The sequence below is a fragment of the Lynx canadensis genome, chromosome A2, assembly GCF_007474595.2.
Source record: "Lynx canadensis isolate LIC74 chromosome A2, mLynCan4.pri.v2, whole genome shotgun sequence".
Classification (NCBI taxonomy): Eukaryota; Metazoa; Chordata; class Mammalia; order Carnivora; family Felidae; genus Lynx; species Lynx canadensis.
Window position 1 is genome coordinate 65,328,821 of NC_044304.2, and position 27,166 is coordinate 65,355,986.

General features: G+C 52.2%; 1 protein-coding gene and 1 long non-coding RNA gene across 4 annotated transcripts in view; one reads left to right on the forward strand and one right to left on the reverse strand.

Moving 5' to 3' along the window:
• The first annotated feature begins 6,919 nt into the window (after positions 1-6,919).
• Positions 6,920-10,933, forward strand: LOC115508704. 2 transcript variants are annotated; one of them, XR_003967087.1, is made up of 3 exons: positions 6,920-7,028; positions 8,947-9,016; positions 10,629-10,933. It is a non-coding gene; the product is annotated as an uncharacterized LOC115508704 (long non-coding RNA). The 2 variants fall into 2 exon arrangements; XR_003967086.1 differs by lacking the exon at positions 6,920-7,028 and adding an exon at positions 7,042-7,476.
• An 8,122-nt stretch (positions 10,934-19,055) lies between these two features.
• Positions 19,056-27,166, reverse strand: part of COBL (cordon-bleu WH2 repeat protein) — a 272,018-nt gene continuing 263,907 nt past the window's right edge. For both annotated transcript variants that reach the window (XM_032592371.1, XM_032592370.1), the window contains 3 exons: positions 26,981-27,100; positions 26,122-26,376; positions 19,056-20,391 (listed from right to left, as the gene is read on the reverse strand). In XM_032592371.1, the coding sequence (XP_032448262.1) occupies positions 20,374-20,391; positions 26,122-26,376; positions 26,981-27,100 (393 nt within the window). In that variant the 3' untranslated portion in view covers positions 19,056-20,373. The remainder of the gene's footprint in view (positions 20,392-26,121; positions 26,377-26,980; positions 27,101-27,166) is intronic.

The following is a 27,166-nucleotide window of genomic DNA, read 5'->3' on the forward strand; positions in this document are numbered from 1 at the left end:
ATGCTGACAATTCTTTAAAAAAAATTTTTTTTTATTACATTTATTTCTTTTGAGAGACAGAGTGAGACACAGTGAGCGGAGAGGGGCAGAGAGAGAAGGAGACACAGAATCCGAAGCAGGGTCCAGGCTCTGAGCCATCAGCACAGAGCCCGATGTGGGGCTCGAACCCACGAACCGTGAGATCGTGACCTGAGCCGAAGTCGGACGCTCAACCAACTGAGCCACCCAGGCACCCCTTCTAAAAATTTTTTTTTTACATTTATTTATTTATTTATTTTGAGAGCGAGAGACAGATCATGCTGACAATTCTGTGGCCTTCAAGGCTCTAGTAGATGTATCACAGTAGATGCCTATGAAACTTCTGGAAGAAAGGGCACACATCCATCAAATGATCTCTCTTCAGATATCTACAGATGCAACCTAAGAATACTTGGTTATCCCGCAACATCCCTATGCAGAGGTCAGTCTGGCCACCAAGTATATAAAAACTACCCCCCCCCCCCCCAATGAGCGGGTGGCTCAGGTGGTTAAGCATCCAACTTTGGTTCAGGTCATGATCTTGCATTTCATGGGTTCAAGCCCCGTGTCGGGCTCTGCACTTATGGTGTGGAGCCTGTTTGAGATTCTCTCTCTCTGCCCCTCCCCCACTTGCTCACTCTCAAAATAACTAACTAAACTTAAAAAAATAAATAAAATAAAAACTACCCCCACAAGTAAGGCAAATGCTACCTGCCATCCACCTTCACACACCCTGTTTTATTGGAACAAAAAATGGAGGCGCAGAGAGTCTGAAATGACTTTGTAACAGGTTCATGAGTCAAGTGCAGATTATCAAAGTTTATACAAGAGAAAATACTTAATCTAAATAGTCTTATATCTACTAAAGAAACGAAATTTACAGATAAAAACCTTCCCCAGAAGAAAACCATTGGCTCAGATGGCTTCACTGATGAATTCTATTAATCATTTAAGGATGAAATAATACCAATACCGCATTAACTCTTCAATAAAATTTAAAAAGAAGAAATACTTTCCAACTCACCCATGACTATTGCCTTGCTACTAAAACCAAAGACATTAGAAGAAGACTATAGGGGCGCCTGGGTGGCTCAGTCGGTTGAGCATCGGACTTCAGCTCAGGTCATGATCTCGCGGTTCGTGGGTTCAAGCCCCGCGTCAGGCTCTGTGCTGATGGCTCAGAGCCTGGAGCCTGCTTTGGATTCTGTGTCTCTGTCTCTCTCTGCCCCTCCCCCGCTCATGCTCTGTCTCTGTCTCTCAAAAATAAATAAACATTAAAATAAAAGATAAAGAAAACTCTAGACCAATATAGTCATGAACATAGACACAACAATCCTAAAGCTAGTTTTAACAAATCAGATCCTGCAATATATAAAAAGGATAATACATTATAACTAAGTGGGTTTTATCCCAGGAATGCAAGATTGCTTTAGCATTTGCAAAGTAATCAATGATTCATCATATTAACAAATTAGAAAAACCATATGGTCGTCTCAATAGATATAGATATACATTCCTGATAAATTCTCTGAGCAGTGTGAGAATAGAGAGAAACAGCCTCAGTTTGATCAAGGACAGCTATGAAAACTTACACCTAACATCAGACTTATTATTGAGAGACTGAATGTGATTTTCTAGGGTAAGGAATAGGCATAACCATTCATATTATTTCTATTAAAGTTTGAACTGAAGGAATAGCCAGTAAAATAAGGCAAGAGAGAGAAATTAAAAACATTGATTGGAATGAGAGAAATAAAACGTCTTTATTCAAAGACGACATGATCATATACAGGGGAAAATAGGAGAGGGGTGCCTGGGTGGCTCAGTTGGTTAAGCGTCCAACTTTGGCTCCGGTCATGATCTCACAGTTCATGAGTTTAAGCCCTGAGTCAGGCTCCGCACTGACAGCTCAGAGCCTGGAGCCAGCTTCGGATTCTGTGTCTCCCACTCTCTCTGCCCCTGCCCCGCTCACACTCTGTCTCTCTGTATCTCAAAAATAAATAAACATTAAACATTTTTTCAAAAAAAAAAGAAAATAGGAGAATCTCCAACAAAAATCCACCAGAACTGAATGAGTTTAGCAATGTTCTAGAAACAAGAGCAGCAAGATAGAATAATCAGTTATGTTTCTGTACACGAGCAATGAAGAATCAGAATTTAAAAAAATATCATTTATAATAGTACCTAAAAATATGAAATTTAGGGACAAACCCAACAAGACATATAAGAGTCATACATGGAAACCCGCAAAAAATTGCCCAAATGCACAAAAATTGAAAAACACCTATATAAACAGAGAAATATACTGTGTTCATAATGGGCACGCATGTCCCTAAGGTTGACCAACAGTTTCAAAACAACACCAGTCATAACGCTAGCAGACATTTGTGTAGAACTCAACAAGTTCATTCTAAAATTCACATAGCTGGGGCGCCTAGGTGGCCTGGTCGGTTAAGTGCCCAGCTTCGGCTCAGGTCATGATCTCCCCGTTCATGAGTTCGAGCCCCGCGTTGGGCTCTGTGCTGATAGCTCAGAGCCTGGAACACGCTTTGGCTTCTGTGTCTCCCTTGCTCTCTGCCCCTCCCCCGCTCGTTCTCTCTCTCTCTCTCTCTCTCTCTCTCTCTCTGTCTGAAAAATAAGCATTAAACATTTTTTTTAAAAAAAGACAAGGCACAGACTGGGAGAAACAGTTGTGAATCATCTATATGATGAAGGACATTTCTAGAATTTCTAAATAATTCTCAAACTCCTTAATAAGAAAATCCAGCAAAAAAACTTGAACAAAGATTTCACCAAGGGTGATGGACAGGTGAAAGCGAGCACTTAAAAAATACTCAATATTAGTAGTTATTATGAAAATTCAAATTAAAATCACAGTGAGAGACCACTACATATCTATTACAATGGCTAAAATATAAACAAACTAACTGAGATGATTAATTTCACGTGTCAACTTTGCTGGGCCATCACGCCCAGATACATAGTCCAACATTATTCTGGATATTTCTGGGAGGGTGTTTTGTGGTGAGATTACCACATACATCAGTGTACTTTGAGTAAAGCAGATTGCCTTCCATAATGTAGATGGGCCTCGCCCAATCAGTTGAAGGTCTGGAAGGAACAAAAGACCCACCTTCCCCCGAAGGAGAGGGAATTCTGCCACGGAAAGCTTCGGGACTTCAACTGTAACATATGCTCTTTCTGGTCCTCCGGCTTGAGGGTCCACCCTGCAGATTTTGGACTCGCCATCATCTGTAAACACATTTGAGCCAATTCCTTCCAATATATCTCTTTTTACCTACGTATGCGCGTCCTACTGGTTCTGTTTCTCTGGAGAACCCTGACTAACACACTTAACCATACGGTGTGTTGGCAAGGATGGGGAGCAGCTGAGATTCATGCACTGTTTATGGAAATGTAGAAGGGTGCCAGCCATGTGGAAAACAGTTTGTCGGTTTCCTCAAAAGCGAAATCAACATCTGCCATATGACGCAGTCTTTCTATTCCTAGCTAGTTTTCCAAGAGTAAAGCAAGCACACATTCATGCAAGGGATCGTAGGCAAAATTCACAGCCACATCATCTGTAATTGCCCAATACTGGAAACAACCCAATGTCCATCAACAGGTGAATGAATAAAGCAACTGTAGTATATCCATACAGTGGATTATTACATGGCAATAAAAGAAATGAGCTGTTGGGAAACCTGTGTGGTTCAGTTGGTTAAGCATCTGAGTCTTGATTTTGGCTCAGGTCCTGATCTCACAGTTCACGGGACTGAACCCCGCGTTGGGCTCTGCACTGATGGTGTGGAGCCTGCTTGGGATATTCTCTCTCTCTCTCTCTCTTACTCTCTCTGTCCCCCACTTGTGCTCTTTCTCTCTCAAAATAAATAAACATAAAAAAAAAAGGAATGAGCTATTGATCTCTGATTTGGTGTGGATGAACTTCAATAATGGTGAGGGAAAGAAGGACAAAAAATACTGTATGATCAATTTGAAGCAATACTCTATACATTTCAAAGGAATTATGCTTGTGATGGAAAGGCAGGGGGAGAGGCAGAGGGGCGGGGCAGAGAGGAGGGAGTGATTAGAAAGGGACAGGGAGAGATGCTAGGACAGAGTTAAGGAACTGAGGTGAGGCTGTCTGACAAGGGTGCATGTCCCCCACTCCCCCGGAAGGCCACCCCTCCCCACCCACTCCTGCTGCCCTTGGCCGCCCCAGCTTCCACCTCTGCAGGAGACCAAATGCAGGAGGACATTCTTGGTGAGGCTCTCTCAGTCCTGCTGGTCAGCAGGGATCACCCCTTCCTCTGTCGTCCTCAAACCTCTTTTCATGCTAATATTTAAAACAAACTTAACCTGCTCTGTGTTAGTCCCTTCCCTGATTCCCTTTTGAACCAGATTACAAATACCCCAGCAGAAGGGATCTGACCCCATGCAGCCGAAGGCTTGGTGGAGAGGAGGCATTCAGGGCTTGTGGATAGAATCAATGAATAGAAGAACATGTGATTGTTGTGGGGTTTCTGTCTCTACAAATTCACTCTCTCCAGTAGCAGAGAATTATTTGGGGCACAGGTATAAATACCCAAAGCAACACACCTTCCTCACGGTCCGCCTGGAGACCCCCTTGTGGACGCCCTTCTAAGATCACCTGAACCTTTGCCAGCTGACCCCGGGCGGGCCCCCTTCCTTCCGCAGCCCCCTCCCTCCCTTCAGGGGGATGTGTAAAGTTCCCCTGTTCGTTCTCAGAGTTCAGCTTCTCTTTTTATCAGTACAGACCCTTTTTCTCCCAGCACCACTGACAGCACCTGGGTTACGATGGCTTATATGGGTGTAGACGGTATTCAATGGAGGGTGGAGACTTTGGTCTTGGGCAGCTTGCTCTCAGCTGGGGAGAATCAGAACAAAGATCCTTTGCGTCCCCTGCACTCCAGGGGGCAAAAGCATCTGCGCTCAGCCTGGGTTTGTTGAGTGACTAGATAACAGAAAAATAGGCAGAGCGTGGAGAAGAGCCACTGTTTGGTTTCGACAGTTCTTAAGGATTTCTCAGTGTTTCATAGATTCATGATATTTACAAAGATTATGAATATTATGTGACATATTGTGTATCATTATCATCACTATCAGGTTATCAGTGAGAGTGAACGAGAGTTGATCGTGTCATGTTCCCTGGGTCGATTAGTACAAAGCCTCTCTCTGGTAAGATTTTTATAAGGTTTCATTAAAAAAGGTGGGGGGGGGGCGTCTGGGTGGCTCAGTCGGTTAAGCGTCCGACTTCAGCTCAGGTCACGATCTCACGGTTTGGGGGTTCAAGGCCTGCGTTGGGCTCTGTGCTGACAGCTGAGACCCTGAAGCCTGCTTCAGATTCTGTGTCTCCCTCTCTGTCGGCCCCTCCCCCACTCTCTCTCTCTCTCACACACACACACACACACTCAAAAATAAACATTAAAATAAAATTAAAATGCTGGACGACAGGAGGAAGAAAATTTGCCAAAAGATGAATAAATAAATAAAAAGAAAAAAATCTAATCATTTCCCTCTAAGGGCAACGGGGAAAACGCCAGGACAGTATTTGAAGCAGATCTTACTTAATAAATGATTATATTTCCATTTGAATCACCCTCTCAGTGCTCTTTCCGGTTGGCAATATATGCCACCGGTGAGCGCGTCTCAGTGGCAGTCAGCTGAAGTGACATTTGCAATACAGCAACATTTAGGTAATAAATGTGCCCTGCTGCGTGTGCCCAGAATAACAACATAGAAACAGTCCATTTTGTTAATTTCCGTTGCGTGTCAATTCCTTAATTTTCAACATTCAGGAAAAAAAATGTCTGCCAGTGTTAGTCTTTTAGTGCAATTATTTTCTAGCTGAGGCAAAGGCGTCCACAGCTTTATTAAAGAATGAGGAATGTTTCTTATATCCTTTCATTTGGAATTCACAGATGCAATCAGGGGTTTCAAATGAAATATTTTAGACACCGGTAAAACCGTCGACAGGAAACCCAGAGGAAAAGGTTCTGGGTAAAATTAGCATTTTCTGATGCTTGTAAGTAAAGAGAAGCCTCATTTTGGCAGCGTATACGGTTTGGGGACCCTGTGCCGTGGGAATTCGAATGCAAGTTCTCATTTTTCCTTCTCCCTCTAGTCCAGTTATGGACTTTGCATAGGTCTTTGTCCACTGTCCCTGGCGCACAGCTCCTAACATCCCTGGGATATCTGCTACAGGAGCGTGCATTTTACTGGAGTATTCAGTTTTGTTCTGCTAAAAACCAAAATGCACTGAGCCCACGGGAAAGCTCTAATTGGCGTCCTTAAGCGATTCTCCAATCAGGCAGCAGCCCATCTAGCTAGGGCTCCCGGGCGCCTTAGACGCAAGGTCTTTCCAGGAAGGAGGGTGGGGCTGCAAGTTACCAGCAGGAGGACAGAAAGGACTGTTTCGGGCCAGATCAGTTTCCCTCGGGGGGCAGGGAAGTGGGTCTTGTGCAGATTACCTCATCTTCCTGGGGTGGGGATGGGGTGGGGGTGGAGAGGGCCACGTGACAGATTAGCTCCCTGAGGCTGATCAGAAAATTCCTGACGGGCCGGTTAAGGCTGCAGGTGCGGGGGGCGGTGGCGACTGCAGTTCCGGCAGGTAGGAAGCCCCGGTTTGGTGACTGGGCTCGGCCCAGGCGACTCGACGTGGGGCCTGCGGTTCTCTCTTTGGCTACAACCAGTTCCCGAAATAGTTGCAGAGCGCACGGGAACGGGCCCCTCTCGGCAGCACCTGAGCCTGCGTCAACGCGGAGACTTCCGGAAAGCTCCTCGGGCCGGGGGCCGGTTGCCCGGGGCACTAATCACGTGATCGGAAGGGTGGAAGGTTCCAGCGCAACCCCACCGCCGGGAGGGTGGCGGCGGGCGGGGGGAAGGGGCTGGGGATGGAGCTCAATCAGCGGTGGCCCATGATCTCATCCGCCCTACCTGTGCCGTGAAGCCTCAGAAAAAACCAAAAAGGATGGCTATCAGAGCGCTGGGTCAGTGGACGTGCAGGGGTGTTGGGAGAGCGGGTGTTGGGGGTGGGGCACAGAAGCCCCGAGTCCCTTCCCCAGACCTCGCCCGGGGCAGCCCCTCCCACTGACTGTTAGATCCTTTCAGAGGAAAGCAGCGGATCTAGCAAGTCAGGTGCTTTCCTGAGTCTTGTGAGCCGCTCTAACAAGTTAGTTGAACCCCAGGAAGGGTCGTGGGACCCTCTGGCCTACGTAGCTGGTCGGTCAGGAGCACAGGGGAGGGCCTGCACCCCTGGCTGGCGTCTGGCGTGGGGGAGGGGCAGCCCCGTGGGGTCGGACTCCGTTTCCAGGTGGCCGCTGTCAGAATTCCGTTACGTTGTGGGACGCTGGGCCGGGGGTCCCAATCCTCAGGAGTTACCTTGAGAACGGGATTCAGAGGACCAAGGAATCCTAGAGCGGCTGTAACCGAACCAAGGTGAGCTCACTCCTTGCAGAGTCAGCAGCTGCACCAGGTTGAATTGTCCCACGAGGAAAACTTTATTTGCTGCACTTATGGAAGTTGAGGTAGCTGGCCGCCAAAGCCAGGGCTCCCCAAGAGAGGCTGCGTGGGCTCCTTTTGTTTAGGGTTAGGGTGAATATGTAAATAGGGCACCCTCGTCTTTGGGAGGGGTAAGTTCACGCATGCGCCTTAAGGCAACATGCCCCAACGTACATTGTTCTGTGAATGAGGCTTGTGTTACATTGTTCTGTGAATGAGGCTTGTGTTCCTCGCTGGGCGGAGATTTTAGAATTACAATGGGGTAAAGGTGGTTGTCAGTCATTTTGGGGTCACTCCCTGGCCCATCTGCCTGTGCTGGTTGTGAGCCTCCCCCCGCCCCGGGTGACATTCCAACTGATCTAGGTGGTTGGTCTGCGCGGGCTGGAGGGGGGGAGGGGGGTTTCGCTTTCCACCTGCCCGAGGTAAGACCTAAGCTGGAAAAAGGCAAAGGAAGAATGTGGGACAGAGTTCTGTGAGGGCAGTCAAGGTCAGCTGTTGGGGCCTAGCTGGTGACAGCATTCACCTACGTTCTGGTGGTGAGTATTTAACTGTAGCCCAAGATTAAGTAATAGTGAAAACGGAGACAGAATAGTGTTTCAACACCACCCGCTCTGATTCCGCGAATGTATTATAGCTCACAAAGAAGGGGTCAGAAAGGGGAGAATTGGTGGAGCGTAAGGCAGGCTTGCCAGTAAGTTCCTGGTGGTGAACTGGGAATAAAAAGTTTATCACCTTCAATTAGATGGTGAGAGGAGAAACAAAAACGACTTCTATGTGTTACATCCCCGATGCATATTGTTTTTGGAAAGGGCAACAGACCCCAAGTAGAAGCACTTTTGCTAAACCCAACCCAGAGACCTGATGCCTAACAGTGTCGGCGTCTCCTGGGAGTGGAATCCTAAGGCAGTCGCTCCCGAATTACCTGGTCAGCACTGGAGAGGCAGTCTGCCCCCGACAGTCCCCGAGTCCCCAGAGGAAGGTGTCCTTGCCACAAACCATCTAGTCTTTGCTAGTAGCCTCCTTACCCCACCCCCTTCTGCCTATGAGAGTCCTTCACTTGGTACAGCTCTTCAGACCTCCTTTCCGTCTGCTGGGTGGGGTGTTGCCCAAGTCATGAAGAGTGGAATAAAGCCCATAAGATCTGAAAATGTACTGAGTTCAGGGGTGCCTGGGTGGCTCCGTCGTTAAGCGTCTGACTTCGGCTCAGGTCATGATCTCACGGTTCGTGGGTTTGAGCCTCACGTTGGGCTCTGTGCAGACAGCTCGGAGCCTGGAGCCTGCTTCGGATTCTGTGTCTCCCCCTCTCGCTGCCCCTCCCCTGCTCATACTCTGTCTCTGTCTCTCAATAATAATTAAATGTTAAAAAAAAAAAGAAAATGTACTGAGTTGAATTTTGTTTTTTAACAGATTTTTGGTGGTGGCAGTGACAGGATCCAAAGGAGACTTCTGCTAACTTCGGTGACTATGAGACACGCAGGTGTGGTACCCCCGAGCCACTGTCTTGCATCTAGCTCCTGATCTAACTGACTTGACTTTTATTTTTTTAATTAAAACACATTTTTTTAAGTGTTTATTTATTTTTGAGAGAGAGAGACAGAGCAGAGTGTGAACAGGGGAGGGGCAGCGAGAGGGGGAGACACCGAATCCCAAGCAGGCTCCAGGCTCCGAGCTGTCAGCACAGAGACCAACGCGGGGCTTGAACCCATGCACCGTGAGATCGTGACTTGAGTCACAGTTGGATGCGTCACTGACTGAGCCACCCAGGCGCCTCCTAACTGACTTTTCAGTCCAGGGTCAGCTTGGGCTGGTAGGCGGCTCCACCTGGAACCTGAGTCCCCAGCCCTTGGTTAGTCCACAGCCCCCATCCTTTGGGGTCTGCTGGTTCAGTCTGTAGTACCATATGGGGAGTTCCTAGCCGTGCACACCAAAGGACTCTTTCTTTTTTTGGCCACTCTGTAGTATCATCTCTTTGGTTACCGCCCGTGTCCACAGCCCTCTTTCTTCAATTACTTTTGGCTTCTGTTACGGTGCCCATTAACAGGTGCATTGACATTAACCTGCCAACGGGCACATAGGTAAAAGCTGTCGCTAAATGGGGATCTCGAAAGTCCAGAAGCCGAAGAATTTGTGAGCACGGGTTGGCCACTCGAAAGCTGTTAGAACACTCATCATCTAATCCTCTCTCCTGTGTTTGCAGAAGTTGGTCATGGAAATGACAGAGTGACAGTAGGTCACCTGCCAACCTCCAGAAAATTCCCGCGCAACAAAATAGACTGTAAGACACCCCCCAGTCCTCAGCCCCGTGGCACACCCCTCGTAGGTATTCGTTTAGCTCTGAGAGACCCAAGATTTAACTAAAGAAAGAAAATCCTTAAATCCCAAAGAGTTGAACGCATTATCTTCTGCTGTGCCAGCTTATTTTATGTCTAAGAACGATAGTCCTGGAAAGTATGGACGTCTGTACAAATGGCAAAATACTACTACCAACAGTCTGGAATCACAACGTCCATTATGAGGAATGTTCCAAATTAGGGTGGTTCACGTACGAAGTACGTTTGAAAAGCAAGGTTTCCAAAACCGGACAAACGGAATGGGATACTTGTATTGACTGGGTTGCGGAAGCTTCCAAAGGCTTAGGGATTCCAAAATAGCTTCATTGAAATATTCCTTGCAAAAGGCTAATGAAAAATTACAGATGTAAGAGGCACCTACAACAAAAGACAGCAAGACGGACGTGACTTCCGCTGTTCTCTGTCCTCCTTTGAGCACTCAGGGTTTACTGATTCTCATCTGAGCTGCCTTTCCACTCTGCAGATGCTATTAGGCAGTTACCTTTTAAAATAAAGCCCCCCCCCCCCCGCCTTCCCTGGGGCACCTGGGTGACCCAGTAGGTTAAGCATCCAACTTCAGCTCAGGTCGTGATCTCTTGGGTTCATGAGTTCGAGGCCCGCTTTGGGCTCTGTGTCGACAGCTCGGAGCCTGGAGCCTGCTTCGGATTCTGTGTCTCCCTCTCTCTCCTCCCCTCCCCCGCTCATGCTCTGTCTCTCAATAATAATAATTTTTTTTTTTTTTTTTAAATCCCTCCCAAGGCTGTAGGGGGCCCTCTTCAGGCATCTTTCACTGCTTGGCCAAATGCCAAAGTGGGAGCAGTAAAGAACTGTCTACACCCGGGGGGATCTGCAGAAGTATTCTGAGGAATTTGGAGTTCTTCTCAAGGCTTCTGAGCCTGGGCTGCCAGATCTTTCTCAAGCGTGTGCACCTGTGAGAGAGAAGGACCTGGTGAAGCCTCCAAACGGACGTGGGAGCAGACCGGTGTCACTCCAAGGGCAACATTCAAGATTTTTGATCTTCAAGAGGGTCTGGAAAAAAACCCACAAAATAGCATTGAGTCTTTTTTTTTTTTTTATGCTTTTTAAGTTTATTTATATTTGAGAGACAGAGCGTGCACGTGCCACACAAACCGGGGAGGGGAAGAGAGAAGGAGAGAGAATCCCGAGCAGGCTCTGCTCCATCAGCACAGAGCCCGGCGCAGGGCTTGAACCCACAAACCGCGAGATCGCGACCTGAGCTGAGATCAAGAGCTGGACGCCTGACTGACTGTGCCACCCAGGTGCACAGTAAGGATCTTTTAAAAGCCATTTGTAGAGCCTTCCCTGCCCACACTGATTGGTCCGTTATTCAAACATGCAAGCAAAAGGCAGATGAATCTGTGACCGACCTTTTTTTTTTTTTTTTTTAACTTTTAACGTTTATTATTTTTGAGAGACAGGAAGAGACAGAGCACGAGCAGGGGAGCGGCAAAGAGAGAGGGGAAGACACAGCAGCCGGCTCCAGGCTCCGAGCTGTCAGCACAGAGCCTGACGCGGGGCTCGAACCCACGAACTGGGAGATCATGACCTGAGCCGAAGTCAGACGCTCAACTGACTGAGCCACCCAAGTGCCCCTGTCACCAACTCTAAAGTCCCTCTGTTTGTATTCCTCCTACAGCATTCTGGGTTCTGTATAATGCATGGTGTAACCCAACCCACTCTAGTTGCCCTGTAAGTGGATAATCTCCTGAGATCAGTGGGTTGATAAAAAGGCAGAAAACAGGATATGAGGCTACTGGTTTGACTGGACATGTGACCATAGCCGAGCACTTTGAAAAGGCCTTGGAACAAGATGATGAAAACAAAAGTCTGGGGGCACTTGGGTGGCTCAGTCGGTTAAGCATTTGACTCTTGATTTTGGCTTAGGTTATTTTTTCATGGTTCGTGGGATCGAGCCCCACATCGGGCTCTGCGCTGATAGTGGGGAGCCTGCTTGGGATTCTCTCTCTCTTTCTCTCTCCCTGCCTCTCCTCACTTCTTCACTTGTGTGCATGTGCTCTCTTTCTCTCTCTCTCTCTCAAAATAAATAAATTAAAAACAAAAAAAAAAACCCAAACCCCAAAAGTCTGCCAAGTTTTTAGACTTGGCATTGGAAGCCATTAGCTTCCAAGGCCAGGAACCTAAAATGATACAAGTATCTCCCCCAGTGCACCCTCGTAGGGGACTGTCATCAAAACACAGTCATGCGTCAGGGGTTGCCTGACACCCATTCTTTTTTCTCCCAAGTGCTCTATCAAGAGTGAAGCACCTCTAATTCCCCAGGAAATCGACCCTCTCCAGTGTCTCTGGCTGTGCTCTGTGACTCTAGAGTCATCCATAAAATACTCTGTTTATTTGCTGCAACAGTTAGCTGAAGAAGAACATGAAGGAAAATTTCTCTAAGGAAAAATTACAATGATCTCCAGACAGTGTTTATTAGCTGGGTCACAGTTTAAGCCCTGAAGGAATCCAGCCATCTCCAAAAAGAATTAGGCTAATCCAAGAATTCCTTGGGCCCACAACCAAGCAACAGCCTCATAGATTCCTAGGACTGGCCAGAGATGGTGGGCTATGGGCTCCTAATTTTCCTCCGTGAATTTACTAAAATTTTAGTTCCCAAATCCTTTCCTTGGAAAGACAAACATGAATAAACAAGAACAAAACAAGTGCTACAAGAGCCACCTGCTGCAGAGCCATCTAATTACTCAAAACCTTTCACCTTGCTTGTGCATGAAAGACCTAACCAGGCCCTGGGAGTGCTGGCTCACTCAGGGACCTGGCCATGGACATTGGCTTATTGCCTGCTCCTGCATATGTCCTGACTCTGTGGCTCATGCCTACCCCAACTGCCTTAAGGTTACAGCCTCAGCTGCAGAGTTAGTGAAAGCCTCAGCAGATTGGACCCTAGGACATGATGTTTATTCCCAACTTTATACTCTGTCTGAAGCCTTAACTCTGAATCCACTCAACATTTCTCCGCAAGCCAACTAGCCTCCTATGAGATCCTTCTGCGTTCCCCACGTAATCTTCATCTTAAATGTTACAACGTTCTCGATCTTGCTACATCACCCTACCTGACGAAGGTGAGCCCCACGAGGTAATAATGCCCCATGAGGTGAGCCCCGTGAGGTAATGCCCCATTTCATGACACCGTGTCCTGATTTACAAGCTGCCCTTTTGACTAACCCTGATCTAATTCTGTTGGTTGATGGGTCAACCTGTAAAAATGCAAGGGGGAATTTCCAAGCTGGCAATGCTGTTATTATACCCAATCTGAACTACCTCAGAAAAGAAATCTCCTGGGCTGATTTAGCCCAACAAGAGGAGCTTCGGGCCCTAGCAGGACAGGCCAGTTATCAGGACAAACCGTTAACATTTATCTGACTGCCAGTACGCCTTTGGGATCGTCCGTGATTTGGTGACGTTATGGAAACATAACATAAGGGGTTTTTTTTGCATCCTCTCTGACCCCAATATAAGCCCTGTGCAATAAAAAATGCACTACAAGTAAGCAATGCTCTTAGTGACATTCCCTTACCTTCTGATGTTGCTGTCATCAAAACTGAGGCTCACACTAGAAAGACAACCTGAGCATCAGGGAACTGGCCTGGCTGACCTTGACGCAAAGGCAGCAGTGACGGAATCTATAAAGATTGTAGCAGCTGTGGATGAAGTCCATTCACTTCTGACCCCTCATTGCCAGACTTTTGGCATCCTGATGTCCTTGCAACATGGCGACAGTCTGCTCCTGAATCAGAGAAATTAAGGATGGAAAACAATGGCTGGAAATTAAATGAATAATCAGGGCTCTGGGAACCCCAAGATGGCCACTCACTCGGTTCTTCCTGGCTCCCTGGCAAACCCTACTTTTTTGTTTTTTCCATCCCTTCGCCCACCATGGTGCAATTAAGAGGACTCAAATTTATGGATAGACATTGGTGGGGAGACTTCTACGAAATTGTAAAAACAGTCTACTAGCAATTTCTGATTTATCAGACCCATAATTCTGGAAAATTATTTTTGTCCCCAGAGCCCTCAGACCTCTTTCCGGACATTTTGAGCACCTCAGCTTGATTTCACTCAACTGCCACCTAGCAGGGGTTAACATGTTCTTGCTGTTGTAGATGTGTTTTCCAGGTGGGTTGAAGCCGTCCCCTGTCACAAGGTGGAGGCCCTCATGGTGACAAAGAAATTGTTGGAGAATATGTTTCTCACTTGGGGTACCTTCTGCAATCTCCAGTGATCGAGGCACCCACTTCACTGGGCAAACCATACAAGCCTTAATGAAAGCCTTGCAAACTTCTGGACTTCTCACTGTCCCTGTCACCCTCAACCATTTAGCAAGACTGAGAGAACTAATGGGATTCTCAAACTTATAATTTTTTTAAATATTTATTTATCATTGAGAGACAGAGAGAGACAGAGCATGAGCAGGGGAGAGGCCGAGAGATGGGGAGACACAGTATCTGAAGCAGGCTCCAGGCTCCGAGCTGTCAGCACAGAGCCCCACATGGGGCTCGAACTCACAAACCACGAGATCATGACCTGAGCCAAAGCCGGACATTTAACTGACGGAGCCACCCAGGCGCCCCAGGATTCTCAAACTTCTAATTTCTAAACTTGCTGAAACCACTGGACTCTCGTGGCCTAAGATGTTGACCTTGGTCTTGCCGACTGTTCACAGTGCCCACTTTGGGAAACAAAGTCACTCCACATGAGACAGTCCGTTGATCCCTTGTCTCAAGCTGGTGTGACCGGCTTCTGTAAGTCCTTGATGTCTTATGCTCAAGCTTATCAACAGGTTAGAGATGCTTCCCCAGATCAAAGGATCCTGTCATTCACAGTCTGGATCCTGGCGACTGGGTGTCTTGGAAATGTTATCCGAGGAAGACAGTCCTTGAACTCCATCGAAAGGGACCTTGCCAAGTGCTGTTGACACTGACACGGAGGCAAAACTGAAAGGTGTTGAGCCTTGGACACACACGACACAGCTAAAGAAGGTCCCACCTGACACCTGGTCCTGTGCAGGCTCGGGAGACATTAAAGAAACTGACAACAGGGAGAAGCAGCTGACATCGAGATCGACGGTTCCCACCCAAGACATGGCTCAAGACTTCATGGTCTAATTGAACATGAAACCCCTTCTTTTTCTTTCCTTTGTTCTGACTTCGGCCTGAAAAGGTAACACTATTATCTGTACCCTCCCAGGCCACTGCTAAGAGGAATAACCCATTCAGACTGCCTAATTTGTCATCAAAAACCCCACTGTGTCCGTGATGCTACAGAACCCTCCCATGGCCCTCTCACCCTCCCATGACCAGAATTTCTTCTATACCTGATGTCATTATACCTATAATCAACCCCCCTGAGAAGTCACTTATAGAGTTGGACTTTGGTGGACAGAACCTCCAGTGCCTTGAACACCTCTGATCATAACTACTCGCTCAATCAGACACAAGTACCTATGTTCGCACCCCCACGCGGCTGTGGTCATCTAGGTCAGACACGCTCCCGGCTGTGGGAAGACCTCACTGGCAGCGCCCATCTTTGCAAGAAACGTGGAACAACTTTCTATTTCAAGCTAAGAGATTTACTTCCCAACGCACTGGATAGCTCACCGATCCCTGACTGGGATGGGCAAGTGCAGCCATCCTTGTGAATGAATCCAACAGTGTGCCACCTTGGCAGGAGTGACGTGTGCCCCAACAGCATCTCTATCTTTGTCTGTGGTGGCTATCATTCTCTGTGGGCCTATGAATGCCTAGATGGCTGGCGTTGGGTGGGTGGGTAACTGGGCAATGCCTCTGAGGTTAACTGTGCCCCTAACTCCTTACAGACTAGGATAGCTCACTGGTCACCTCCCCTGAATTTATGTCATCAAACTAGAGAGGACCTACCAGGGGTCCTTCAGGATTCAGGATTCACCGCCTTTGGCGGATCTCTATTTCCCCATCTAGGCATGAATACAAATGAGACTATGGCCGGAAACTCTTGAAAGTGTTGGGGAATCCACCGCCAAGCATTCGCTGCCCAATAGAAATCCCTAGACTCTGGCCAAGGTTGTAACAGGAGAGCCCTTGATTATCTTTTAGCTGGGCAAGGAGGTGTCTATGCTGTGGCCACCACCACTTGCTGCACCCAGATCCACACTCCAAGGGAGGTTGAAACTGAGCTGCATAAGACCACTTGGCTTGAGCAAGTGACTCCTTCAGTGGAGTCTGTGGGTTCGAGCCCTGCATCAGGCTGCCTTCGGCCTGGATAGCCCTGTGGTCCCTGAGACCTGCTGGTAATTCCATTCTCTCCCCCCAGCCGCCCCTTCCCTGCACCTAGGGGACAATCCCGGAACCCCGAGCTGCCACCTGGGGAGACTCCCCTCTTCCCCACAACTCGGCATTTGCTCAGTAGCCATTGACTAAGCAAGTCCTTCTGGAACTTTCTACCTGGGATGCTCTGCTTTACTGCCTCAAGGCTGAGCGGGGCAGAGGGAGGGCCACAGGCAGGCAGACCAGATCCAGAAATGCAGGCTCCATGTGGACGTCCTGGGCTCACTGCCTACCCTGGGGTCCCGGCTGGAGGCAAATCCCCTCCAGTTCAAACGACGCCCACCCGCGGCACTACTGTCCGTCCCCAGGCCTGCAGAGCCTAAGGGAGCATGACACAGCTCCCGTCTGTCACAGAAGCCAGTGGATTTGCGTGCGGACGCCACAGTGTAGGAGGCTCCGCTTGGAGATCTGGGCCATCTTTGCCTCTCTCTGCAGGCCAGCGGGGTGGTTGGGGGTGGTTTCCTGTGGGAGGTGGCAGGGTTTTGAGGGATGAATAGGAGTTCTCGTGCCCAGCATGGAAGAGCGAGCCCATGTGGTGTGTGGGGGAAAGGACAAGCAGGCCCGGGTCTGGAGGGTGAGGAGAGCCGGTGGCCAGGGAGAGCGGTTGCCCCAGCCGTACCTCAGCGGGTTTGGAGAAGGCACCCGCCAGAGCTGCGGTTTCACCTTGGCCAAGCCCTTTGCCTCTCTGGATGGGTCTTTCCATCGGGGCTGGTCCTCCACCCAGTATTCAGGGAGCTCAGGCTGAGGAGGAAGGCGAGGGTGTAATGTGTGGATGCCAATATTCCTGCTTTGCCTGAGTCCGGACCCACCCAAGGGCCTGGGATCTGAGACCCCAGCAACTTTTTTTAAACTGTCTTCACACTCAGCATGGAACCCAACGTGGGGCCCAAACCCACGACCCCGAGACCAAGACGCGAGCTGAGATCAGGAGTCGGATGCTCAACTGAGCCGTGAGGCGCCCCGGGAGTCCAGCAACGTCTACTGCGTTTTCTTCCATTTGCAGAGGGAGCGGCCTCCGTTGGCTGGGCCACCTGCCCGCCCTCACCTACCCCGTGCCCGATCGGGGAACTTGGCCAAACCATTCGTGAGCAGGTGCCGACTTAACCGCGTCCTGATCCTTCAGCTCTGAACACATTCGCATCTCCGGCCGAACACGCAGGGGTGGGAGGCAGTGGCCTTGACCCTGGGAATGTCTCAGTGATAGAAATGGCCCAGTGAGGAGCCCCCCAGGGCTCTTCCTGAGCGTGTGTCCGAGCCGCCCTGCTGAGGGCTCGCGGCTTCTCCACGCTTCCAGTGTTGCTCCCTTCAGATGCCCTCACCCCTCCTTCTCCCTGCCCTCCACGCCTCCACCCGAGGAGTAATGGTGGCTAATTGGGTCAGTTTCCTGAACTCCCCTGGGCCACGTTTTGTCCGAGCCGGTGTCCCTGTGCGCTGACAGGTTGGCTCCTGGTCGTGGCCCCTGCTGGGGAGAGAGCTGATCGGGACCTGCCCCAGGAGACTTGGGTCATGCCCTACCCTCTGACCGTCCCGTCCCCACTGTGGGGGAGGTAAGAAGCAGTCAGCGGGAGCCACAGACCGTTCAACACAGAGGGAGGAGGGCTTGGGAGTTTTTTCTCTGCTTTTTCCTCTTCTTGTTTTGTTCCGGTTTTGTTCGTTTTTATTTGAGTGAGAGAGAGCAGAGGAGAGGGGCAGAAGGAGAGAGAGAATCCCAAGCAGGCTCCATGCTGAGCTGGGTGGCAGGTGGTGGGCGGGTTTCTGGCAGGGGAAATACAGGAGGCATGGGGGAGGGCCATGTGCTGTCTGGGTATGTCCCACAACCTGGCACCGGTTCCACAGCGATGAAGGACACAGGTGGGAGGGGATACAGGCCCCGGGGAGTCTTCTAGACGGAGTTCAGATTAAATTCCGGAGGAACAGGGGAGCCCGGCGTGAGAAGAAGAACGTGATCGAGTTGTTCTGTTAGCTGCTCAACTTTCTCGGACCTCAGTTGCCTCCTCTGGAAACCGGTGCCTCGCCACCACTCAGGTTTACCGAGCACAACCAGGGACAACTGTGAAAACCTGGGGGAGAGATGAACGCACGACCCACATGGCTGGATCAGTCCCCCTTCCACGGTCCAAAGCCCAAGCCTTCGAGATACGGGACGTAACACAATCCCAGCAAAGGATAAATTTAGCATAAAGCTGAACCCTTCCCTCGGGAGAGAAAGGAAACGGGTAGGGTGCGCTTAACTGGACAGCCTTTCTCATCTTTGAGGTCCCCTTCTGGACACCCCCACCCCGCCGTGTCTGCCCCCCTCTTGGTCTGGCTGGAGAGCGAGGCTGCAATGGGAAAAGGGGGGGGGGGCAAGTTGTGTGCAAAGACCAGGGCTCAGAGGCTGGGAAACAGCGTATTTTTGCATGACCACCATGCCTCACACTATCCTCGTCCCTCCAACACGCTGAGCAAATCCTGCCACAGGGCCTTTGTACCTGCTCTTTCCCCCGCCAGTTACACATCCACCCATGGTCTGCTCTCTCATTTCCTTCAGGGTTCTACTCAAACATCACTGTATCCCTAAGGACTCTCTTCATCGTCCTATTTTACTCTTCATCCCTTCTCCTGATGTTCTATGCACTATCAGCTTCCAAATATACTTAATATTTTGCTTATGTTGCGTATGGTCTGTCCCCTCCCCTATAAAGTAAACTCCATGAGGACAGGGATTCTCATCTGTTTTGCCTTCTGCTGTCCAGAGGAGTAGAGAGGCAGTCATATGTGTTGATTGAAAAAAATGACTCTCTCCTTTCTGCTTTGGGGCTACGGGCATCCCAACAAACCGTAGCATAAAGTCACAACTTCCACACAATGAAATTCATTTTCTTTTATTTGTGGCACTAAAAGACACATAGTGGAGACAGTGTGGTTTGAGAGGGACCGGCTGACGCTCTTGCCCCACCGGGAAGTGAGCAACGGCCATTGGACAACGCAGAGCAAAGTTTCCATTCTACGTGATGCCTGGATCTGCCGTGAGACATTAAAACGATCCCACCGTGTATCCGTTGCTTGATGAAGACAGAGATTTTATTTCACGACCTCCTCTTGATTTCTATTCATGTCTTAAAGAGCTCTTCCCAATGCAACAAAGTGCTTTAGAGACAGAAGTGAGAGACTAGTGCTGTGTCTAAACTTCATTATAAATACCGGCAGCAGAATACCGTGTCCTTCGAAAAGCCTTCCATGTGATACAGGGGTGACTCTGATCTGTTGGGCGAAAGCACCCAGACTGAACACAAACCATGAAATACCAGCACAATTTTGATCCGATCCTGGCTACACGCAGACACCCAACGTCCCCGCTCCGGGCCCCGTGCAGGACTTCGGAAGGTTCCCAGGGAAGTCACCAGGCTCCATACACAGCCCTCCTGGGGGAGGCTCATTCTACTTCACAGCCCACTGGGGACACCTGCAAGGTGGGGCACCGACCGTCCACGCCAATGCCATTCCGACCTCTGTCACCGCCACCCCTGGAGAATCAGAAATGCCTGTCCATACATCAAGTACGATTTTATTCTGGGTGGGAACAGGTGATTTTTAAAAGCATAGTTGGTCAGATCATGGTCTGCGATCCTCCGGGAGGTCATAACTCCCAATATTTGAGGGACAAAACAACGGTTTCATGACTCGACAGTCAACTTTGAAAAAAGCCTTCTGGCTCTTTTGTTACGAGCAAAACGTCACAGAGCTTCTGACATTTGGATCGTTTCAGTCGGTTTCTCCGTATCTCCCTAGAATTCAAAAGATTTCAAACAGCGAAATGGTCGCAACCATCTATCTATGTGGTAAATTCTCAAAGGTCCAGCATTGGCCAAAGGTCACCACGAAGTGTAGTCTTGGGCTCCCGCATTTAGATCCCCATTAACCTGCCAACAAGAAAGGCTTATTGGCAACGTGAAATACTCAGAGGCAAACACGTCTCCTTGGCACCTAAGCTGTGCAGCAGGGCGGAATTCTGCCCTCTCTTGGAACCATGTCGCAGGACTGAAAACCAGCTGTGTGCGTTTGGCCTGTAGACAAGAAAGTCCGCCACGTCCCGACGCCCCCTGCCACGCGGCGTCCTCGAGCGGGGACTGTGGATGGCTCACGGGGGTGGGTTTCTGCCGCGATCTGATCTCACCGAGGATTTACACCAGCAAGGGCACCTGCAGAGGAGAGAGAGCCGCGGTTACTCGGGGGAGCCGGATGGCCCAACGGGGTCGGCCAGGGGTGCGGAGGTCCAGGGGCTGAGGTGCTAAGTGCAAGAACATCCTTGCCGTGACTCTCCCTACATTGATACCCATTCTGCTCACGTGCCCCAAGGAGAACGTGTTCCGAAACACAAACACCCTTAATGCCTTCGGTGCCAGTCTTTTTCAGCAGAGGAAGCAGGGACCCGCGCGAGGTCCGCACCTCTGGAGGTCCCCGTCACTGTGCTAGAGCCGTCAGCTGCCCCCAGGCCCAGCCCTCCCCGAACACCACCCCCCTACCCCTCGCTTCTGGGGTCTTCCTCCTCTGGCCAGGCTTTGCATGTGGGGTGCCTCCGTTGGGGATGTCCCTTTCCACCTGGAAAGCTGTGTCTCCTTCAAGGACAGGTGTATATACCACCTTCGCGGAAAGGTTCTCCTGACCCCTAGTCGGGGCCCATCCAGTCGCCCCTGGTGCCGTCGGTGACCCTGTTCTACTGCGGTGTCCCAGACTCCCCGCTCCTTCACCGCTGGAGAGGGGCCCCTTGAGGAGAAACCGTGGGGCTCCCCCTCCCCGCTCCGGGCACAGAACTTACTGAGCGCCGCGTATTCGTGGCACAAGTGAGCAAGTGCGCATGGAATCCCTATTCTACCAAACGCACGGCTCAAACTTCCACTCGCAGCTCCGCCCCGCACCCTCCCATCGGTCCACTTGCAGAAACCCTGATCTGGAGCGCGTCAAAGGAGGTATTTCAACGGCCTGTGATCACACAGCGAAGCCAGAACCGACCCGTCTGTGCCTCTGAACGGGTCCACTGTAACCAAAACGTGTGCCGGGTTCACTCCATGAGCAGCCCAAACCGAGTGTGTGACGGGATGCGCTCAGGTTTGTCGTCACGGTCTGACGTACACGGCCGGGAGCGGGGATACCCTGGGCCTGTGGGGAAGACGCCTTCGGGGCTGGGGAAAGAGGGTTGCTGCTGCTGTTGGTTTCTGTCCCTGCTCGGGGGCCTGCTGGGTGTTTACGGGGACAGCGTCACCCATCTGATCGTGACTCACGGGGTCTGTTGTCAAGGCCAAGCGTCACGACACGCGTGTGGGAGGAGACGCGGCCGTGCGGCCCCACCAGAGGTGGCAGTGGAGGCATGGCTCCCCCAGGATCCCCAGGGCCATCAGGCTGCCCCCACCTGGCCCAGAAGGAGTCTGGCACACAAGGAAGCCTCTCTGGGGCTTTCATCGCGTCCCTAACCTCGTGAGAAGGTCCTGCGGTCAACAACAAACTGTACCTCTCTTTCTGGCTGAGGACCTACGAGGGCATAGACACTGTCCTGAGCAGGTACCACGGGCCCCGGACCCGTGGGGGTTTCTCAGCAAGTGCTTGTGGTGTGGATGCTTGCACATGTGAAGGTTTGGAGTGTTTTAAACGTTTATTTTTGATAGAGAGAGAGAGACACACACACACACACACACACACAGAATCCAAAGCAGGCTCCAGGCTCCGAGCTGTCAGCACAGAGCCCGACGCGGGGCTCGAACTCATGAACAGCAAGATCATGACCTGAGCCGAAGTCGGACGCTTAACCGACTGCGCCACCCAGGCGCCCCTGGATGTTTTAAATATAAGCACGGATTAAGAAGGTGCTCGGGGCATATTCCAGGCCCCCTGAAATAACGCATTTAGAAACACACCGCTCAAGTTAGCCGCACACAGGTTCCCCGTTCCTGTTAGTGCAGGGCTGAGTGGGGGAGGCGGGTGCTGCGTGGTCCATCTGAGCCCTGCACTCAGAAAGAGCAGCTGGTCCACCGAGGAAGGGCCCGCGGACAGAGCAGAAAGCAAATGCTTTCACCCGGAGCTGGAAATCTCTCTGATCGCCACAAATACAGAGGCAGGGAAATTAATTCGTTCACACCGCAAAGGCCACTGTACTCTTGACTGCGTTGAAGGATAGCGTTCCTTTTTAAGGTGGTTGTTCCTTAGGTGCCAAACTGATCCTTTCGCATTTTACTGCATCGCTGCCAGTGTGAAACCCGTGCAATAAAGGTAGGGGGACCGGCCATCCCGGGTGTAGCCCCGACGGTCCTGCCTGCCTGAGAGCCAGCCCTCCCAGAACGGCCGGGCACCCCAGTCTGCAGGAGGAGGCTGGGCTGACAGAGGAGTGGAGCATTTGCAGCCCCGGGAAGACCAGGGACCACCTCAGGTGCACACAGCCCTCCCGGCCACCCTGGCCTGGAGCCCTCACTGAGCCCAGGAGCTGGTGAAGGGTGATGTGCACACGCGAGCGCCCAGGGAGAGCTCTGCCCACGTGGTGTGGACCCCGGAGCCCACAATTTATGGCACTTGCCTCACGTTTACAGGGCCCTAACAGCCCAAAGGGTAAAAGGGAGCCGAAGAAAAAATACGAGGCAAAGTCCTAGTGACCTGAGATTCCCGTGCCGTGACACAGCCCCAAGCGCGTTGGCTGCAAAGCCAAGAGGTCACCGGGGTCCACGCCGAGCAGAGAAGCAGCATCTTGTGAGCAAATACAGAGATGGGCCCCGTTGCCTGAGTTGCACATTTCTCCCCGCGCCACAGATCTGCCGTTCCGCGTAAATAAGGCGGGCAGGCCACTGGGAAAGAGGCACAGGTGCGTCCTCCTACAGGACAAAGCACTGGCTCCAGGCGAGAACCTCGTGGAGGCTGGAGGGGGGCTGTTGGTCACTCGGAGCACCCAGCCCCTGCCCTCCAAGGTCCCGTCGCCATCAGCGGGTCTCGCGTGACTTTGGTATGCACAGTGCAAGGGGGAGAAGGGGTCCTGGGTCACCGGGTAGAGCAGGGACCCAGTCCTGTGCGTCTGTGCACACGGCGGTATGGCTGGGAAGTGCAGTGATAGAGAGCGGAGGGACGTGGTCCCCCGTGTCACATGCATCCCGGCCACTCCTGCCCAAGGGCGGCTCGTAAACCGTTCAGGCCGTCAAAACCTCACACGTGCCATTTGAATGTGGATGGCACAGACCGTCCCAGGATGGATGAGGCAGGTCACAACACTTACGCTCATCCGAGAAACAATCAACAGGAAGGCCCTGAATGCCATTTGAAGTAGCAGAAAGAAAGTGGCCGCCCAGGAGCGGCCCTGCTCCCAAGCTTCAGTCCAGACGCACAGGGCCCCTGCTGTGCCAGCCCCACACCCACCGGTCCGTCTGGTCCTGGCCCCCCTGTTCCCAGCTCAGCCTCACCGAGAGAAAGCCTGAGGGTTACACCTGCCGCGGTTCTGCCCCGCTGTGCAACCTCAGGCAAGCTTTTCGCCTCTCTGGGCCCAGGCTCCTTGTGAGTCCTGCAAGGTACGCAGGGTAACGGTCGTTCTGGAAAGATCCAGGGACCGGTGAAGGAAACGGCACAGGTGAGAAAGGGGACAGTCAGTGGTCATACGGTCACACTTGGCATTATCCACAATCCAAAGATGTCACATTCTCTGTCCCATCCAAAACTCAACTTCGTTCGCATCTGGAGGTGAAGTCACTCGGCCAAAACATCTGAAATCTGCCGACCTGGAGCCTCACCTCCCACCCCTGCCCCCACATCTGATGTGGATTTCCCTCTGAGAAACTCAAAATCCTCCCCCAGGATAAGCTAGGGGCGGTCGGGCCCGATAGCTGTGCTCTGGGCCCCTCAGGAAGGACACCGGACCGGCCGGTGACCCAGTTCAATACTGGGAACTGGGGGCGCGGGGCTGCCTCAGGTGCCGCGTGGACAGCCACCTTCCTCAGAACCCCGCGGTCTCCTTCTTAGGACCCTGACTTAGCCACTCACCCCAGCTTGTTGGGATATGTGTACGTAAGTTCATCAGTACGTAAATTCCACGGAAATGAAAGTATACAGAAAACCAGAAAGCCCCCCATAATGTTAGCAGGTCTCCTCCATAAGGAGAGAGAATGTGACATCCTCTGTCTACTCCTGCCATTCAGCCAAGGACGCTGTCTTTTCCCCCCGCATCCTGAGGGGGAGGGGGCTGTGTGTCCAGAGATGACTGGCCAGCATCTGCGTCATGGGACGTCTGGCGTCCCTACCGAGGGCCACACGCACAGAGCCATGAACGCCGCACTGTCACACAGGGACACAGCTCTGGGGGCTGGCCCAAGCGCAGGGACCATGCCCCCGGGGGAGCACCCCGTCAGCGGGTGGTCGGGCCATGCTCCGTCGGCTCTCTGGGCTTGAGTGAGGACTGCCCTTCGTGGCCTGCTGCCTGCAGGGATGTGGGCCGTCTCCTGTCCCCTCCGCTGCCACGGGCTCCCGGGTGGACACAGGACAGTGATCTGCCTTCTTAGCGTCAGCAACTGAGCCATCCCTCCAGGGCCACCTGCTCTCCCACGGCACATGCAACGGGGCGATACCTGCTTCCGAGTACTTTCTGTGCCCAAAGTGACCGGTGTCAGTCCAGTCCTGTTGTGACCGAGGCCAGGCCACTCAGGTTTTCTGAGCCTCATCCACTTTCCACAGATCGTGAGGGTAATCTTAGTACTGACCTCTTCAGGTGCACGCGAAAACACCAGCTTAGGGGCTGGAAAGCATCTCTCAGGCAGAAATACGTCCCTCTGGCCTCCCTATAATCAGCGTAACTCCCCAAGCCCACCAGAAATGAGCAGGGACAGAGAATCAATCTCAGACAGACAACCATCTCAGAGCTGACAACACAGATCTCAGAAGCCACCCGGCCCAGGAGCCCTTTGGTTTGGGAATCCCATCGGGGTGGTGCAAAACGCATCTGCTTTTTGGGAACGTGAGGGCTCCAAGTGTTACCCCACCAGGAGACCACATAGAAGACGAGAACTGTGTTCTCGAGAAGCAGAAAGCATGTGCTCTGCTCAAAAGGCTTCCAACTCAAAAATTTCACACATAATGCTAGCCAAGACAGAAGGGGAGAGAGAGAGGGAAAGAGAGAACGAGGGGGGCCGGGAGGGAGGGAGGGAGGGAGGCAGGAAAGAAGGAAGGAAGAAAGGAAGGAGGGAGGAAGGAGGGAGGGAGGGAGGAAGGAGGGAGGGAGGAAGGAGGGAGGGAGGCAGGGAGGAGGGAGGCAGGGAGGAGGGAGGCTGGGAGGAAGGAGGAAGGAAGGAAGGAGGAGGGAGGAAGGAAGGAGGAGGGAGGGAGGAAGGAAGGAGGAGGGAGGGAGGGAGGAAGGAAAGAAGGAGGAGGAGGAGGGAGGAAGGGAGGGAGGAAGGAAGAAGGGAGGGAAGAAGGAAGGAGGGAGGGAGGGAGGAAGGAGGGAGGGAAGAAGGAAGGAGGGAGGGAAGAAGGAAGGAGGGAGGGAAGAAGGAAGGAGGGAGGGAAGAAGGAAGGAGGGAGGGAAGAAGGAAGGAGGGAGGGAAGAAGGAGGGAGGGAGGCAGGGAGGGAGGAAGGAGGGAAAGAAATCATGTCCACAGCCTCAATCCACGCTGAGGGCCATGCCTGTGATGCGTGTTCCCTACAGGACACTTCACAGATGCCTGTCGGGCCTGTCCCTGGACCACAGTCAAGAGCGTGTGGTGCCCTCCCCAAGGATGGGGAACCCCGTATCCCCGGGGAGCATGTCTGAAGGCTGACCCCCACGCGGTGAAGGACATCTCCCTCCCTCTGGTCGAGGGGGTGAGGGACGGGGCCTCAGCCATCGGTCACTGCTGCCGTGTTACTGCCGTGGGGCTCCGTGGTGACCTCCCCCTTGCCCCACCCGAATGCTCACAGGGTCACCCATGGTCACCTTTCGCAGTCGTGCAGCCCCTGTGCCCGAGCGGATGGCGTCCATCAAGGCCTGCCTGGCCTCGGCCGGGTTGCCCGAGCTGGACCTGGACGCTGGCCTGGACATGGAGGGAGCCTGGGTGGCTGGAGGGGGCGGGGGCGGCAGGGCGGGTGGGGGCCGAACGCCAAGGTCATCCAGCCCTGGCGGCTCTGGCCCGCGTTCCAACAGCTCTGCATCTCGGAAGCTTCGAAGCTCCTCGGAGGCGAAGGAGGACACCTAAACAACGAGAAGGTCAAAGGACAAGGTCCAGAGGACCTTCGGAGGGGCGACGTGCAGCCTCAGCCGGGGAGGCAGGCGTGCGAGCTCGCCCCCCAAGGTCCCCAGCCGGCGCCCATCTCGGGGAGCCTTCTGGAGCACTCCCTGCCGCCCTGCCCCATCTCGGTGGGTGAGGACAGGCTGGGACCAAGCGCCCAGCTGTCGGGGAGGCTGCGTGCCTCCCTCGGTGGGTAATACACCTGCGCTGTTCCTCGGATTCTGAGACTAGAAGCCGGATGGCACGGTCCTGCCCCTGCTCCCAGGCTGTGCCACATCCGGGCCAAAGCACCGGCAACTTTGTCCCGGAGGTGAGACAAGCCCCCGGCAGCCACGCTGGGGGCTGGGAAGCTCCAGACGCGCTGTGTCCCAGGCGGGCAGGGAGGGAGGGATGGGGGCCAGCTCCCCGATGCGCCTGCCTCTCCCACGCGGGGTGCTGCCCCTCAGCGCCAGCCTCCGTGGTTGCTGGCCTGCCCGCTCTGATGGCAGCTTAGCTGCGGCCCCCGCGTGGGTCGCCGCGGGGCGCGGGGGGTGCGAAGCCATCCCTCCACAGGAGGCCCTGTCTTACCTTCCGCAGGCTGCGGGCACCGCTGTGCCCTCGGATGGCCGCCAGCAGGGCCGAGCGCTCGCCCTCTGCCTCCCTGCAGGACGGCTTCCTGGGCCCTGCCTCCGATGCGTGCTCTGCAATCTGGAACGTTCACAGTGTCAACACGTTTCCCCGGGAAGGAGGAGAAAGGCAAAGCATAGGGCAGCA